Source organism: Henckelia pumila, chromosome 2 (genome assembly GCF_033568475.1).
Source record: "Henckelia pumila isolate YLH828 chromosome 2, ASM3356847v2, whole genome shotgun sequence".
Classification (NCBI taxonomy): domain Eukaryota; kingdom Viridiplantae; phylum Streptophyta; class Magnoliopsida; order Lamiales; family Gesneriaceae; genus Henckelia; species Henckelia pumila.
In genome coordinates, this window is record NC_133121.1 from 135,796,724 (window position 1) to 135,810,782 (window position 14,059).

The 14,059-nt window shown below is 35.5% G+C and overlaps 3 protein-coding genes across 7 annotated transcripts; all 3 read left to right on the plus strand.

Moving 5' to 3' along the window:
• Positions 1-642: 642 nt before the first annotated feature.
• On the plus strand, positions 643-3,055 carry LOC140880203 (ferritin-4, chloroplastic-like). Its single transcript, XM_073284447.1, has 8 exons — positions 643-1,013; positions 1,268-1,351; positions 1,456-1,516; positions 1,613-1,700; positions 2,307-2,368; positions 2,450-2,515; positions 2,638-2,701; positions 2,815-3,055. Exons 1-8 carry the CDS (start codon positions 691-693, stop codon positions 2,862-2,864), a joined length of 798 nt encoding a protein of 265 aa, XP_073140548.1. The 5' UTR covers positions 643-690; the 3' UTR covers positions 2,865-3,055.
• A 1,008-nt stretch (positions 3,056-4,063) lies between these two features.
• Positions 4,064-7,066, plus strand: LOC140880719 (small ribosomal subunit protein eS4x). Its single transcript, XM_073285404.1, has 5 exons — positions 4,064-4,195; positions 5,397-5,474; positions 5,556-5,736; positions 5,851-5,948; positions 6,253-7,066. Exons 1-5 carry the CDS (start codon positions 4,193-4,195, stop codon positions 6,685-6,687), a joined length of 795 nt encoding a protein of 264 aa, XP_073141505.1. The 5' UTR covers positions 4,064-4,192; the 3' UTR covers positions 6,688-7,066.
• Positions 7,067-8,434: 1,368 nt separating this feature from the next.
• Positions 8,435-13,884, plus strand: LOC140880202 (ubiquitin-activating enzyme E1 1-like). 5 transcript variants are annotated; one of them, XM_073284442.1, is made up of 7 exons: positions 8,435-8,534; positions 8,755-9,101; positions 10,093-10,310; positions 10,556-11,350; positions 11,549-12,417; positions 12,509-12,941; positions 13,189-13,884. In XM_073284442.1, the coding sequence occupies exons 2-7, from the start codon at positions 8,957-8,959 to the stop codon at positions 13,804-13,806; spliced, it is 3,078 nt and encodes a 1,025-aa protein (XP_073140543.1). In that variant the 5' UTR covers positions 8,435-8,534; positions 8,755-8,956; the 3' UTR covers positions 13,807-13,884. The 5 variants fall into 5 exon arrangements, with proteins under 5 accessions (XP_073140543.1, XP_073140544.1, XP_073140542.1 ...); XM_073284443.1 differs by having other exon boundaries at positions 8,530-8,603; XM_073284441.1 differs by lacking the exon at positions 8,435-8,534 and having other exon boundaries at positions 8,744-9,101.
• The last annotated feature ends 175 nt before the right edge of the window (positions 13,885-14,059 follow it).

Consider the following 14,059-nt stretch of genomic DNA (forward strand, 5'->3'; position numbering starts at 1 on the left):
TGAAACAAATTTGGTTTGCACGAATTATTCAAAATTAAACGCACCAAATATTATATATAAACAAAACATAATTAATCATAAACAATACATTTGATTTTTTCATTATAAGAAATATGTAGTGTTTGATGCATTTAATTTTTAATAATTCATTTAAACTTCATTCGAGTAAAATATAGCAATTTAAAATCAAATGCTGGAGAAAATTTCGTCCCGATGAATCAAACACGCTTGGAGAACATTAAGATTAGAATTATGCTAAAGATACAAATAATATATCAAACAATGATATTTACAACAATTATATCGTAAGTTTATTTTATTACTCGTGAGATTTTGATAATATATCGTGAGATTTTGTATTCAATATATCATGAGTTTGATAAATAAAATTTTTATATTGAATTTTTTTTTAATGGAAAATTGGTTGTACAATGTTTGTACTTGTATCATTAGTCGGAAGACTAGTATAGTAGGTCAAAAACGCTACCCGGCTCCACTTTTGGTAAAGCGGGGAACATTTGTTGGTTGCAATTCTTCGTCATTCCCGCCTAGCTGCCACGTGGCTCTCGACTGGTCCGGGCCCACCTACCCCGGCCTATAAATAACATCCTCTCCTGGTCCTACCAGAACTTGATTCGCCATTAGCAGTTACTCCCATTTCCAAAATCAAAAGAATTTCACGCTTCAGTCATGCTGTTTGCAATCCAATCCTCGATCCCCTTTTCCTTCGATCGTCGTTCGGCCTCAGATTCCGTGTTTCACTCCATCTCTTCTTCCTCCGCCGCGTCGCAATTCAATGGAGGCGCCGCACCACATTCTCGCCGCCGCAGCTTGGGCGGTCTGGTGACGAACGCGGCTAAAGAGGCCAATAAGCATTCCATTCTCGACGTTGTTTTCGAACCTTTCGAAGAAGTGAAGAAGGAGCTCCTCCTCGTCCCTACTCTTCCTCAAGCATCTCTTACTCGCCACGAGTACTCTGACTTCTGCGAGGACGCCATTAATGATCATATCAAGTGCGCTCACCATTTTATTATCACTGTTTTTTTCACATTGAGTTTATTCTACTACTCTAATTTCCGAGAAATCTGTTTTATTCAATGTAGCAGTGCCGTTACTAATCCTTCCTTTGGGAATCGGTGTTATTTAACTTACATTACAGATATTTAGACCTGCTATAGAACTTTTTTTAAATTGTTCTCTCTTGCTGCAGATTGATATACATGTTAAATTCTCGATGGAATTAATTTTGTTTTCTTTTAAATTGCAGCGTTGAATATAATGTTTCTTACGTGTATCATGCTATGTTTGCCTACTTCGACAGAGATAATGTTGCTCTTAAGGGGCTTGCCAAGTAATTTTTTCGATGGTTACGACATTTGTGTTTTTTACAAAGGTGTGGAAGGAGACTATATTTCTTTACTTTTACATGAAACTCTAAGTCATCGTCATCATCAGGTTTTTCAAGGAATCTAGCATAGAGGAGAGGGAGCATGCGGAAAAGTTGATGGAATATCAGGTTATTTGTGTACATTGTGCTATCGTTTGCTTTTTAATACTATGGTCAGAGCTGTGTGGATTGTTTTAGATCTCAATTTGTTCTTATGATGTGCAGAATAAGAGAGGTGGACAAGTGCAGTTGAGGTCTGTGATGATGCCCATATCTAACTATGATCATCTCGAGAAAGGGGATGCATTGTATGGTAGGTTGTCTACCTAATGGTTGGCTTGATTTTTGCCATTATTCCAGTTTATCCAGAACTTCTTATTGATGTATTTATTTTTTATATCAATATCAATTGATTGGGCTTCTCTTCAATCTTGAGTGGAGAAATGATTCCGGTCATGTCCTGCCTATATTGTTGTTCAGTGGAGATCATGTGTGTATCTTATCAGTTGGACTTTTTTACTCTTGAATGTGGTTCCATTAATAACATACCTACATCACGTCAAGTGCCTTGAGAAGCTCTGTTTGCCAGACGATTGTTTTTTCTTCCTTTGAATCAAAATATCCCCATCTGTCTTCTCGATTCTAGTATTTATGCCCTTTACATGTTCGTTTTGTTGTCCGTCAGCTTCCCGGCTTATATCAATTGAAAAAGGGTAAGGAGACTTGGATCAATTGTTTGTTTACATTCCTGAGGTTAAAACGTTTCTGGTCCAGATACTACGATGCCTGTGCAACTTTACAATATACACATTTTTTAAATGTGAAATGCAGTTGAATTTTCAGTCAATAATTGGTTTGTGGCAACGTGAACCTTTTTTTCCCTTTCATATTGCTGATTTGTTTCACAATTCAAATCCAGCTATGGAGCTGGCCTTGTCCCTGGAAAAGTTAACCAACAAAAAACTTCTGAAACTGCACAAGGTTAGATTGCTACATTTACTTCCACATTTTTGGACCCTTTGCATTAAGGGATCACCATTGCTTTTGTGTAATTATTAATAGGTTGCTGATGAGAACAATGACAGTCAACTGGCTGATTTCCTGGAGAGCGAATTTCTAGCGGAGCAGGTGAAGTATCTTCATTCTCTGATATTTTTTTAGCTACTGTAGTGAGACTCTTAACACCAATAGACATTTTTCAACTACTGAATTCCCATTTCAACTTTAGCACTAATTGGGTTGCTGATCAGGTGGAGTCAATCAAGAAGATATCCGAATATGTGGCTCAGCTGAGGAGGGTTGGCAGTGGCCATGGTACCTTTTCATTCCTTGCTGTTTATTTTCTTTTATGCTTATTTTTCGCGTGGTACATATGACTTTGCAAACGACATATTTTCTTAAGTCTTACTTAAGGATGTCATTTCTAGGTGTTTGGCACTTTGATCAGATGCTTGTAGCTGATGTAGTGGGAGCTTGAGAAAATGCTGCTGTGTGTGTAACTAGCTGTTGGTGCCCCCACATATATGCAATCTTCTCTAAACAATGTTTCATAGTACTTTGTTGTAGTTAAATCTAGTCAGAGCTATGTTCATGCTTTAAGAATGATCGAGGAAGTTTTGATTCAATAACATAACATGTACAAGAATATGACGACGTTTTTTGTTTGCAATCAAGTTGCCATTTGATATCATCTTTTATCTGTGACCTATATTTTAAAGTGCTGCTTGAGGAAAAAGATGTCCTCACATGTTTGGGTATTATTATTAACATACTACCAATTTACTCATGCTTTTTGTCATATTTCCAGTGTGATTGATTATTTACTGTTAAGTAAAAAGAGTCATGTTCTTTTAGAATTGATGCTGATTTCTATGCACAATCATGCTCTACAAAATTTAAACAATAATGCTAAGCTTATGATTTATCAATCCAAATATGTAATTTGTTATTTCTAGTGATTGACTATGTTCAACACAGCCTTTTCTCAATCAATATCAATACAATATAATATAAAACATATAAATAAATAGACAATACATCGATGCTAGTTATGTTTTGAAACTATTGTATTTATTAAACACTAAATACAAAATATATGTAATTAGATGTAGCTTTTTACATTAATATAACGACATTGGGGCAAAATATATTGAAGAATCATCGTGTCGTGTAATATTATAGTTTATTTGTATCTATTTACAACAATTTACGTGCTGATTTAATTATTTACTAGCACTTCAGCACACATGTATCTCCAGAGTAAATATTATTTTTATATATAAAAATTTATATAAATTTTCATGGATATTTAATTATTTAAAAATAATTACTTATCTTATCTCTTTAATAATGACATTAAAATTAAAATAAATAAAATATCTCCAACAAAAAGATTAAAAGATTTAAAATAAATTTAATTTTGGAAAAAATAAAAAAATATTTACAAATAAATGATACAATAAAATAATAATTGTAAGTTTAGGGGGATTCTATAAGATATTGCCTATAAGGTTAATAATTTATTAACAGTTGATGAAGCAAAATAGAAGTTTGATGTACAAAGTAATTATTCAAAACGGGTGTCGATATTTGGGCCTCAGCTTAAGGCCCAGATGCTACTTTACCATTATATTGGGCCAATAGTTTGCTTCTCATAAAACCCATATTTGTACGTGCTAGGGTTTTTAAGTCTGCATTTGGCTTTTTAGCGCTAGAGTGCAGTTTCTCCACAGAAGCAAGACGGCGGAAAATACAGCACCACCGTAGTCAGAGGCTGCTGTCCTTTTCGAGTCCTGTATAAACAACATGGTTTGTTATTCTTCAAATTATGCTCGGATTCTGCACTTCCTTTATAGAATTTAACCATCTATTTCCATGATTTTATTCCAGATATAAATTGATTGCATTGATGTTGCTTACGTCCGATTTTATCGATTTGCTTTGTCTACCTGAAGCTCCTATTAATCTTTTTCCCAGATGTATATCGCATTTTCTACATGGCATAACGGGATTCAATTTGTGTTTTTTTTTTTACTTGCTTGCCTGATCTCAGTTTGGCCTAGTTAAATTTGAGATTTGGTCGAAAAAATGGATGAGTTTGGACAAAGAATCATTTGGCATGAAAAGTACTGTATAAGTCGCGTCATTTTAAATTTTTTTTGTTCAGTAGAAGCTGTTTTAAGACTGGTTTCGATGCGTTGCATAATCTGCACTTGATCAAATTTTCGAAGTATTTCTGTATTTTTAGCTTTAACATCCACAAAATATGTGGGGAACTTAGGCAATGTTTGGTAATGTTTGTTAAAATCTGTTTATGTTCTCCCAAAACAGAAACAAACATATACAATGTCCTAAAAAATAATTTTAAAATATTTACATCCCTTATATACCATTAAAATTAAATTAAAATTAATTAATTAATTAAATGAAAATAGTTAAATGTTTGCCATATGAATTCACTAAGCCAGCAAAAATTTAAATTAAATGACATATACCTTTTAAAAAAAGTAAAATCAAATGTACATTATAGTTTCCAATCAGGGGCTCTGAAACAAGTTTTCAATCACTAGAAAATAGAACTGTAGTTTCAAGTATGCACACTTTTTGACAAGTTTTTGGAGTGAAAAATTGTTAATTGCTTTTACCTCTGTAAGAAAAGATATTCAGATACTTTGAGGAGTTATTTGAGAAGTGAGCCCCTTGGTGTTAACGAGTGTTCTATGCACAATTCTGGGACTGTCCAGCCCCTAACGTTGATGCTGAGAAAAATATGTACAGATCTGTCCTCCGTCAGGGTTATCTATCAAACGCATTTGGTGTTGCCTGGACATGTTACTTTCCAGATGCTTAATGATGGGATGTGCTTAACGATACACGTTCAATTGTTTTTCATCAATTAAAATTTCTGTTATGTGCTCTTATATAATTTTCTCTGGTAGAGTAGGATATCTGTAATAATTATCACATGAATGCAGTTGATTCAAGATCTGGAATTTTATTGTGATTGCAGGCCAGGGGATTGAAGAAACATTTGAAGAGGCTCAATGCCCCCAAGCATTGGATGCTTGACAAGCTTGGCGGAGGATTCGTAAGTAAAGCACTATAGTCTTTGGTTGAACTAATAATGTCACTACCTGGTTTACTCACCTCCTATTATATTCTGTGTCAGGCACCCAAGCCATCTTCTGGTCCTCATAAATCAAGGGAGTGCTTGCCTTTGATCCTTATTTTGCGTAACAGGTTGAAGTATGCTCTGACTTATCGTGAGGTGATTTCTATTCTGATGCAACGCCATATCTTGGTTGATGGGAAGGTCAGGACTGATAAGACTTACCCATCTGGCTTCATGGGTATGCGCACAACCTTTAATGACTTCCAAGTTAAATTTATTTTTTTAACATCCAAGCTAGAAACAATATTTCATAGTCATGGTAATTTTAATCTGCATTTGCTATTAATTACAGATGTTGTCTCAATTCCTAAGACAAATGAGAACTTCCGTCTGCTTTATGACACCAAAGGCAGATTTCGTCTCCATTCAATAAGGGATGAAGAAGCAAAGGTTGGTTGCGTATATTTAATTAGACTTCAGGCATATCTTTTAGGCGGTGCAGGTGTGAGCAAAATCACTACTTTCTATAGCTTTGATTTTTGGTCGAATTTTATTTTTGGGCAACACAATTTCAAAATGCTTTGGTTGCTCTTATTAGAGATATCATTTGTTTGCGTCATCATTAAGCTGCATCTATTCTAAGATAGCCAACTTTTTGTTTCTAGCAATCTGGTTTGGCTTCTTGCATGATTAGTATTATTGTGAGATATTTTCTCAAGGCTTCACATAGTGATGAACACACGTCTTCTGGCAGTTTAAACTTTGCAAGGTGCGGTCTGTACAATTTGGAACGAAGGGTATCCCATACCTCAACACCTATGATGGGAGAACCATCCGATACCCTGATCCCCTCATCAAAGCCAATGACACAATCAAATTGGATTTGGAGACCAACAAGATTACCGACTTCATCAAATTTGATGTTGGGAATGTTGTGATGGTGACGGGTGGAAGAAACAGGGGGCGTGTTGGAGTGATCAAGAACAGAGAAAAGCATAAGGGTAGCTTTGAGACCATTCACGTTCAGGATGTACTCGGTCATGAGTTCGCCACTCGGTTGGGAAATGTTTACACAATCGGTAAAGGTGCTAAACCATGGGTATCTCTACCCAAGGGGAAAGGTATAAAATTATCCATCATTGAAGAGGCACGGAAAAGGATTGCTGCCCAGTCAGCTGCTACTGCTTGATGTTTCATATCAAGGAATGATGTAGATTGGGTAAGTTTTGCTTTTGTTTCATTTTCTAGCAATGGACTACCATGAGCAATAGACTTCCTTGAGACAGCGGTTTTATCACCAGTATCAGTTCGTGTTTTTCTTTTTTTTTTTTGTCGTTTGAGAAACATATCTATCATGAATGCCAACCTTTCGGGTTATTGGATCAGACATCGCATAATTGTTTCAAATAATTTTATTTGGATAATTTACGTTTTGAAGTAATTTGACCAATTTAGCGCAATTCTTATTGCAGTGTTGATTTTAAGTTTTGAGCAGATTCTCATTTGAACCTTGTATTTCATATTTATGTTATAGCGACACTTGGTATAGTATGCACGTCTGTTAACAACTTAACGTAATTTTTTTTTTTTTGGTGTGATAAATTTGTATACAAAGTTTTACTTTGTTGGAATTATATTTATTTCACTGAGGTTTACACTTTAAAATTAAAAATTGTCCGTAGACTAGGTATTTTAAAGATGTACCATAGTTGTTAGAGAATATTTGTTTGCGGGAGTTCTTAGTTTCAAAAATTATTAAAATATGTTTGGATAAAATAAGATAAACGAAATTCAAGGATACATAATTTTTTTTTTTTGAGAGTACATAAATATATATTGATGTAAAGCGATGTATGCAACAGTTTCAACGTTTACAGAAAACCTAGCCTCGATTTGTCTTGTTTCGGTATTTGTCGTGGTATCTGCTAAATGATCAAAAATATAGTTTAGTACTTTAGTTATATAGTTTAGTTTGCATAATATCTTGAATCCAACATGTGGATATGTCCATGAATAAAATATAAATATTTTATATGATTATATATATATATATATTCCTGTTACATGATTTGGATTTTTGTATGGTGCGGTGTTTGCAAATTTGGTAATTTATCAATAAATAAATATATAAAATCAGAAACTTAAATTTGGTCAAACATTTTTTTAAAATTTTTAATTATTTTTTCAAAATTTAACATTCAGAGTTCAGACATATAGAAAATATAAAGACTAAACAAATGATATAAATTGAGAAGGTTATAATGGTCAAATAAAGATCATATAGTTAAATAATTTCAACTTATTTGAATATGTATAAATAAAACGTTCAATTTTATACTTTTTACTTCAAATATAAATTATTGACGTCTCAATTAATATAATATTTGAAGACTAATACCACTCGGAGAAATTTTATGATCTTCGAGATGTATTACAACTGATGGATTATAGCTATTCATTTGATACATTTTGTGGTATATAATTTTGTGTTAACATATATCTTAATCTTTGTGCATAAATTCTTATATCATAAAAAAAATCAATATAAAAATTATATTTATGAACGTATTACTTTACATTAAATACAAAATCTTATAATATTTATATTTAATTTAACAACAAAATATATGTGTTCAATGTTAGGCATGCGTTTTAACATTATTACATATTATATTTGGATTTCCTCAAAAAAAATATATTATATTTGGATTGTATATACGTGGGCTTCCTGCCTATTTTAGAAGCAACGACGAACGTTTGGTTTTAAAAGTTAGACCAAAAAAGTAATTTTTTAAGTGTTTTTTATTTAACAAAATGTTTGATTGACAAAAAAAAATGTTTAAATAAACATTTTTTAAAATCAAAATTATAACTTTTACAAAAGCCAAAGATTATAACTTAAATTTTTTTTTTCATTTTTTAAAAATGTAATGTCTGCCAAATCCGCGAAACCAAGCACGCGACTTCTCGAAGAAAGCAGTAGTATTTCTCGTCTTCGCACTCAATCTCAGATTCCTCCCCCGCAAATTGTCATCGGTAAAGTCATTCTATACTTCATCTCCTATCTTTCGAATAATTGTCCTGTAAATGAAATGAAATCATTCGGTATAATCATACTTTGCACGGTTTTTGGTGTGGTTACATGTGCTTTTATTTGTTATAAGCTTTATGTAGATTTCAGTAGTCTTTATAATCCTCAATTTCACGATTTTTTCACATATTCTGCTCTGATTGTGGTGTTTTGGATGGGAATCAGACGGTTTTTGAACGGCTTGTTACATTTCAAGCTTCCTAGTAAGAGACCAGGGGTAGGCGACGAAGTTGAAGGAAGAGTTATCGATAAGCATCGAATCGGTTGCTCTTCTGATCATCCGAACGTTTCGCATACAAAAAGCCGCGGAATCTGTTGCCTAAGTAGAGGGGACGGTGATAGCTGCTGCGGTCATAGAATTACGGAGATGGCTTTTGGTGATGGAACTCCTGGAGATATCGACGAGGTTCTCCATAGCAGGCAATTAGCAGTCTATGGGCGAGATACCATGCGGCGGCTTTTTGCATCTAATGTTCTTGTCTCTGGAATACAAGGTCTTGGAGTCGAGATTGGTATGGACTTCTCTGCTTTTGGATACTCCTACTTGTTATGAATTTATCATCTTTGTTAGTGTTTTGATGATATAAAATTACGCATGCCGGCATATCTTATTATTTCAAATTGTTGAGTATTTATAAGCTCAGTAGATATTAGTGGCCAATTGTTTCATTTATATTGCAATTGGCAACATTATGAAATAGTCTCAATCGTTTCCAATGTAGTTCTAGAAAATATAAAACCATTCTGCACATTTTCCAGTCTTGTATTCAGAGCCATTCTCACATTCCACACTGATATATAGTCTGTTACAGTGTTACCAAATGCAGCCTCACGTCGTGTTATCATCAGACATTAGAACAAGGCTGTTCCATCCACGATGAGGCTGATATGGCAAACAATACTTCTGATTCTGATTTGGTCTCCGTCGGACTTTTAGATTGAATTTGAAAAAATAATAGCAATTTTTGTTTTTTGTTTTTGTCCCGAACCCGTTTCTTATGCCAAGTGAAACATTTCTACGAATTTAATTTAATGTTTATTCTATGTAATCTAACTTTTCATAAAATTTCAAAAATAGTATACTTTGATCAAATATATATTATATTTCGATGTTTTAAAATACATATTTCAAATTATCTACCAAAACCATCTCTCAAGACATTTCCCCGGGGCACAAAAATTAAAACCGAACACCACGGATGTAATTGTATTGAACTTATCTTTTCCAAATTTTCATTTCTGTGTTTTATGTTCTCTTTACTATGTGAAGAGATAACTTAATTTTTAAGTTGGATTTCCTTTCTCCCATTGGGAATGATATTTACCATTCATATATTGCAGTTATTTTGCTTTTCTTGGTGCTTAATTGCAAGCCTGCGGTTCAAAGCTTCAACCAGTGATTCTCAGTTTTTTAGTTATAATGTTTATAATATTAGAAAACGCTTACTGAATTAATAGGCATGAGGACGAGCAATTCATACCTCTATTTTTTCAACCTTGCAGCTAAGAACCTTATCCTTGCTGGCGTCAAGTCTGTGACATTGCATGACGAAGGGACCGTGGAATTGTGGGATATGTCCAGCAACTTTATCTTCTCAGAAGAAGATTTGGGTAAGAATAGGGCTCTGGCTTCTGTTCAGAAGTTACAAGAGCTCAATAATGCTGTGGCCGTCTCAACTTTGACTACGAAATTGGCTAAAGATCAACTTTCTAATTTTCAGGTAATTTTCCTTATTATTAAAGTTGTATGTATAGGATAGAAGTTACTTTTGGCTTTGTGATTAACTCCTTGAATGCTTGATAGTTTACTGCACACATTCAATCATTGGGTACATAGTGGCTCATATTATGATTTTGTGGCTTTCAGCTCATTGGAATTTGATCTGTTGATCCTGTGTTTTTTGGACGGGCGTATGTAATATGATTTCGAAATCATGACTAATTTGAATATATGCGAAGAATGCAGGCTGTGGTTTTTACAAACATCAGTTTAAAAAGTGCGATTGAATTTAATGAATACTGCCACAATCATCAGCCTCCAATCGCTTTCATTAAGACAGAAGTGAGGGGCCTTTTTGGTAGCGTGTTCTGTGATTTTGGATCTGAGTTCACCGTCTTTGATGTCGATGGTGAAGTACCTCATACAGCAATTATTGCATCTATCAGTAATGACAACCCTGCTCTTGTGTTTTGTGTGGATGATGAAAGGCTTGAATTTGAAGATGGAGATCTGGTTGTGTTTTCAGAAATTCGGGGAATGACAGAACTCAATGATGGAAAGCCAAGAAAGATTAAAACTACAAATCCATATTCTTTCACCCTTGATGAAGATACGACGAACTTTAATACTTATGAGAGAGGTGGGATTGTAACTCAGGTAAAGCAGCCCGAAGTGTTGAACTTCAAGACGCTGAGGGAAGCTATCAAAGATCCTGGTGATTACCTTTTGTGTGATTTCTCTAAGTTCGACCGACCACCTCTCTTGCATTTGGCATTTCAATCACTGGATAAGTTTGTATCTGAATTTGGACGGTTTCCTATTGCTGGCTGTGAAGAGGATGCCCTGAAGTTTATAGCTCTGACCAGCGACTTAAATGAAAACTTAGGTGATGCAAAACTGAAAGATATAAATCCGAATCTTTTAAGACACTTTGCCTTTGGTGCCCGAGCTGTACTGAATCCAATGGCTGCCATGTTTGGTGGCATTGTTGGGCAAGAAATCATGAAGGCGTGCTCTGGGAAGTTTCATCCGATCTTTCAGGTGCGATGTTTTGCATGCTAAGATTTTTACCCCACTTCAATTGATCTTTTTTGTCTTCCTCTAAGGTTAGTGGTGGCTGTTTAAAAATGTCAGGGATTCTGTATGCCTACTCGAATGTCTTTGTTAGTTTCGGGATCGAGTTGAGTGGTTAAAAGCAACTAGTTTACCAGCTAAACTATCTTTTTTGTGTTTGTGCAGTTCTTCTACTTTGACTCTGTGGAATCACTGCCTAGTGGAACATTAGATCCCAGAGATTTCAGACCATTAAATAGTCGATATGATGCCCAGATATCTGTTTTTGGGTCTAAGCTTCAAAAGAAGCTTGAAGACGCAAAAATTTTTGTTGTTGGATCTGGCGCTTTGGGCTGCGAGTTTCTTAAGAATTTAGCACTAATGGGAGTTTCATGCGGAGAACTTGGAAAATTGACTGTTACCGATGATGATGTAATAGAGAAGAGTAATCTCAGCAGACAGTTCCTCTTTCGAGATTCGAACATTGGGTCTGCCAAATCTACTACTGCTTCTGCTGCTGCTTCATCAATTAACCCTCTTCTCCGGATAGAAGCTTTGCAGAATCGTGTAGGTCCTGAGACGGAAAATGTTTTTGATGATAACTTCTGGGAAAATCTGAATGTTGTGATCAATGCCCTTGACAATGTAAGTGCAAGACTTTATGTTGACCAGAGATGCTTGTATTTCCAAAAACCACTTCTCGAGTCTGGAACATTAGGCCCTAAATGCAACACACAAATGGTTATCCCTCATCTGACAGAAAATTACGGCGCTTCCCAAGATCCGCCGGAGAAGCAAGCACCTATGTGTACTCTGCACTCCTTTCCACACAACATCGATCATTGCTTGACATGGGCAAGATCAGAATTTGAAGGGTTGCTTGAAAAAACACCAGCTGAAGTAAATGCCTATCTCTCTAACCCTGGTGAATATACATCTGCACTGAGAAATACTGGTGATGCTCAAGCGAGAGACAATTTGGAACATATAATAGAGTGTCTTGACCGGGAAAGATGTGAATCATTCCAAGATTGCATTAAATGGGCTCGTCTAAAGTAAGTCTTTATATTATTTTGGATTAAGCCTGCGTATTTCTTGAAGAATCTTTCATTCAACGCATTTCAACATGCCGTTACTCACGTACAGGTTCGAAGATTATTTTGCAAGCCGAGTTAAGCAGTTGACTTTCACCTTCCCTGAAGATGCTGTGACCAGTTCTGGTGCCCCTTTCTGGTCAGCCCCTAAGAGGTTTCCTCATCCCCTGCAGTTCTCTACAGCTGATACCAGCCATCTTCATTTTATTATGGCAGCATCTATATTACGAGCTGAGATATTTGGTATCGCTATACCTGAATGGGCGAAGCATCCTAAGAAATTGGCTGAGGCTGTTGATAAAGTCACTGTTCCTGATTTTCTACCCAAAGAAGGTGTGAACATTGTCACTGATGAGAAGGCTACCAGTTTCTCTCATGCTTCAGTCGATGACGCAGAAATTATTGATGAATTAATTGTGAAGCTGGAGCAATGTCGGAAGAATTTGCCATCAAGTTTCAGGTTGAAACCTATTCAGTTTGAGAAGGTTTGTCTCTGGTCCAAATTGAATTTATTTAGAATACATACATCAAATCCATTGAATAAATTCTCTCTCATCAATCTAAAAACAACCTAGGATGCTGTGGTAACCTGTTCATAATCTAGCACCATCCAGGATCTGAGATCTAACTTGAACACCTGGGGCTCTTCAAAGTACAACATTTCTGCATGCGATGACGTGTTATTTTTTGTAATATATTTATTTTTTTCTCGACTTTGCCACAAACTTGCAGGATGACGATTCAAATCATCACATGGACCTAGTAGCTGCGCTTGCCAACATGAGGGCAAGAAATTACACTATTCCTGAAGTCGACAAGCTAAAAGCTAAATTCATTGCTGGAAGGATTATTCCTGCAATTGCAACGACCACAGCATTGGCCACTGGCTTGGTTTGCCTCGAGCTCTACAAAGTCATTGATGGATCACACAACTTAGAAGACTTTCGCAACACGTTTGCTAACCTGGCTCTGCCCTTGTTCTCCATGGCCGAACCGGTGCCTCCAAAATCTGTCAAACACCGAAACCTTAGCTGGACCATATGGGATAGATGGATCATAAGAAATAATCCTACTTTGAGGGAGTTACTCCAATGGCTTTCTGATAAGGGATTGAACGCATATAGTGTTTCATTTGGAAACTGTCTGTTGTATAACAGCATGTTCCCCCGGCATAAAGAGCGAATGGACAAGAAGATAGCTGACCTAGTAAGGGACGTGGCAAAGGCAGAGCTGCCACCATATCGAAAACACTTGGATGTGGTGGTTGCCTGCGAGGATGATGAAGAAAACGATGTCGATGTTCCTACTATATCCATTTACTTCGACCAAATAACCGCATCAAACTTGTGAGAATTTTCATATTACGTTCCAGCTTCACATTTCATAAGTTATGAGGCATCATCCTGTAACATGTTTGTCGGGCTCAAAGATTGTGCACGTGATTAGGCAAGCTTTCAGGGTGATGTATTTACCTATTGATGATAATATATTATATATGTAAATAGAATGAGCTATGAAATTTACCGTAGAAATTCGAGTTATTGAACTCAGAAGGTTATAATTTAATAATAATTGAATAAATGCGCGATTGTATCTTTTTTAT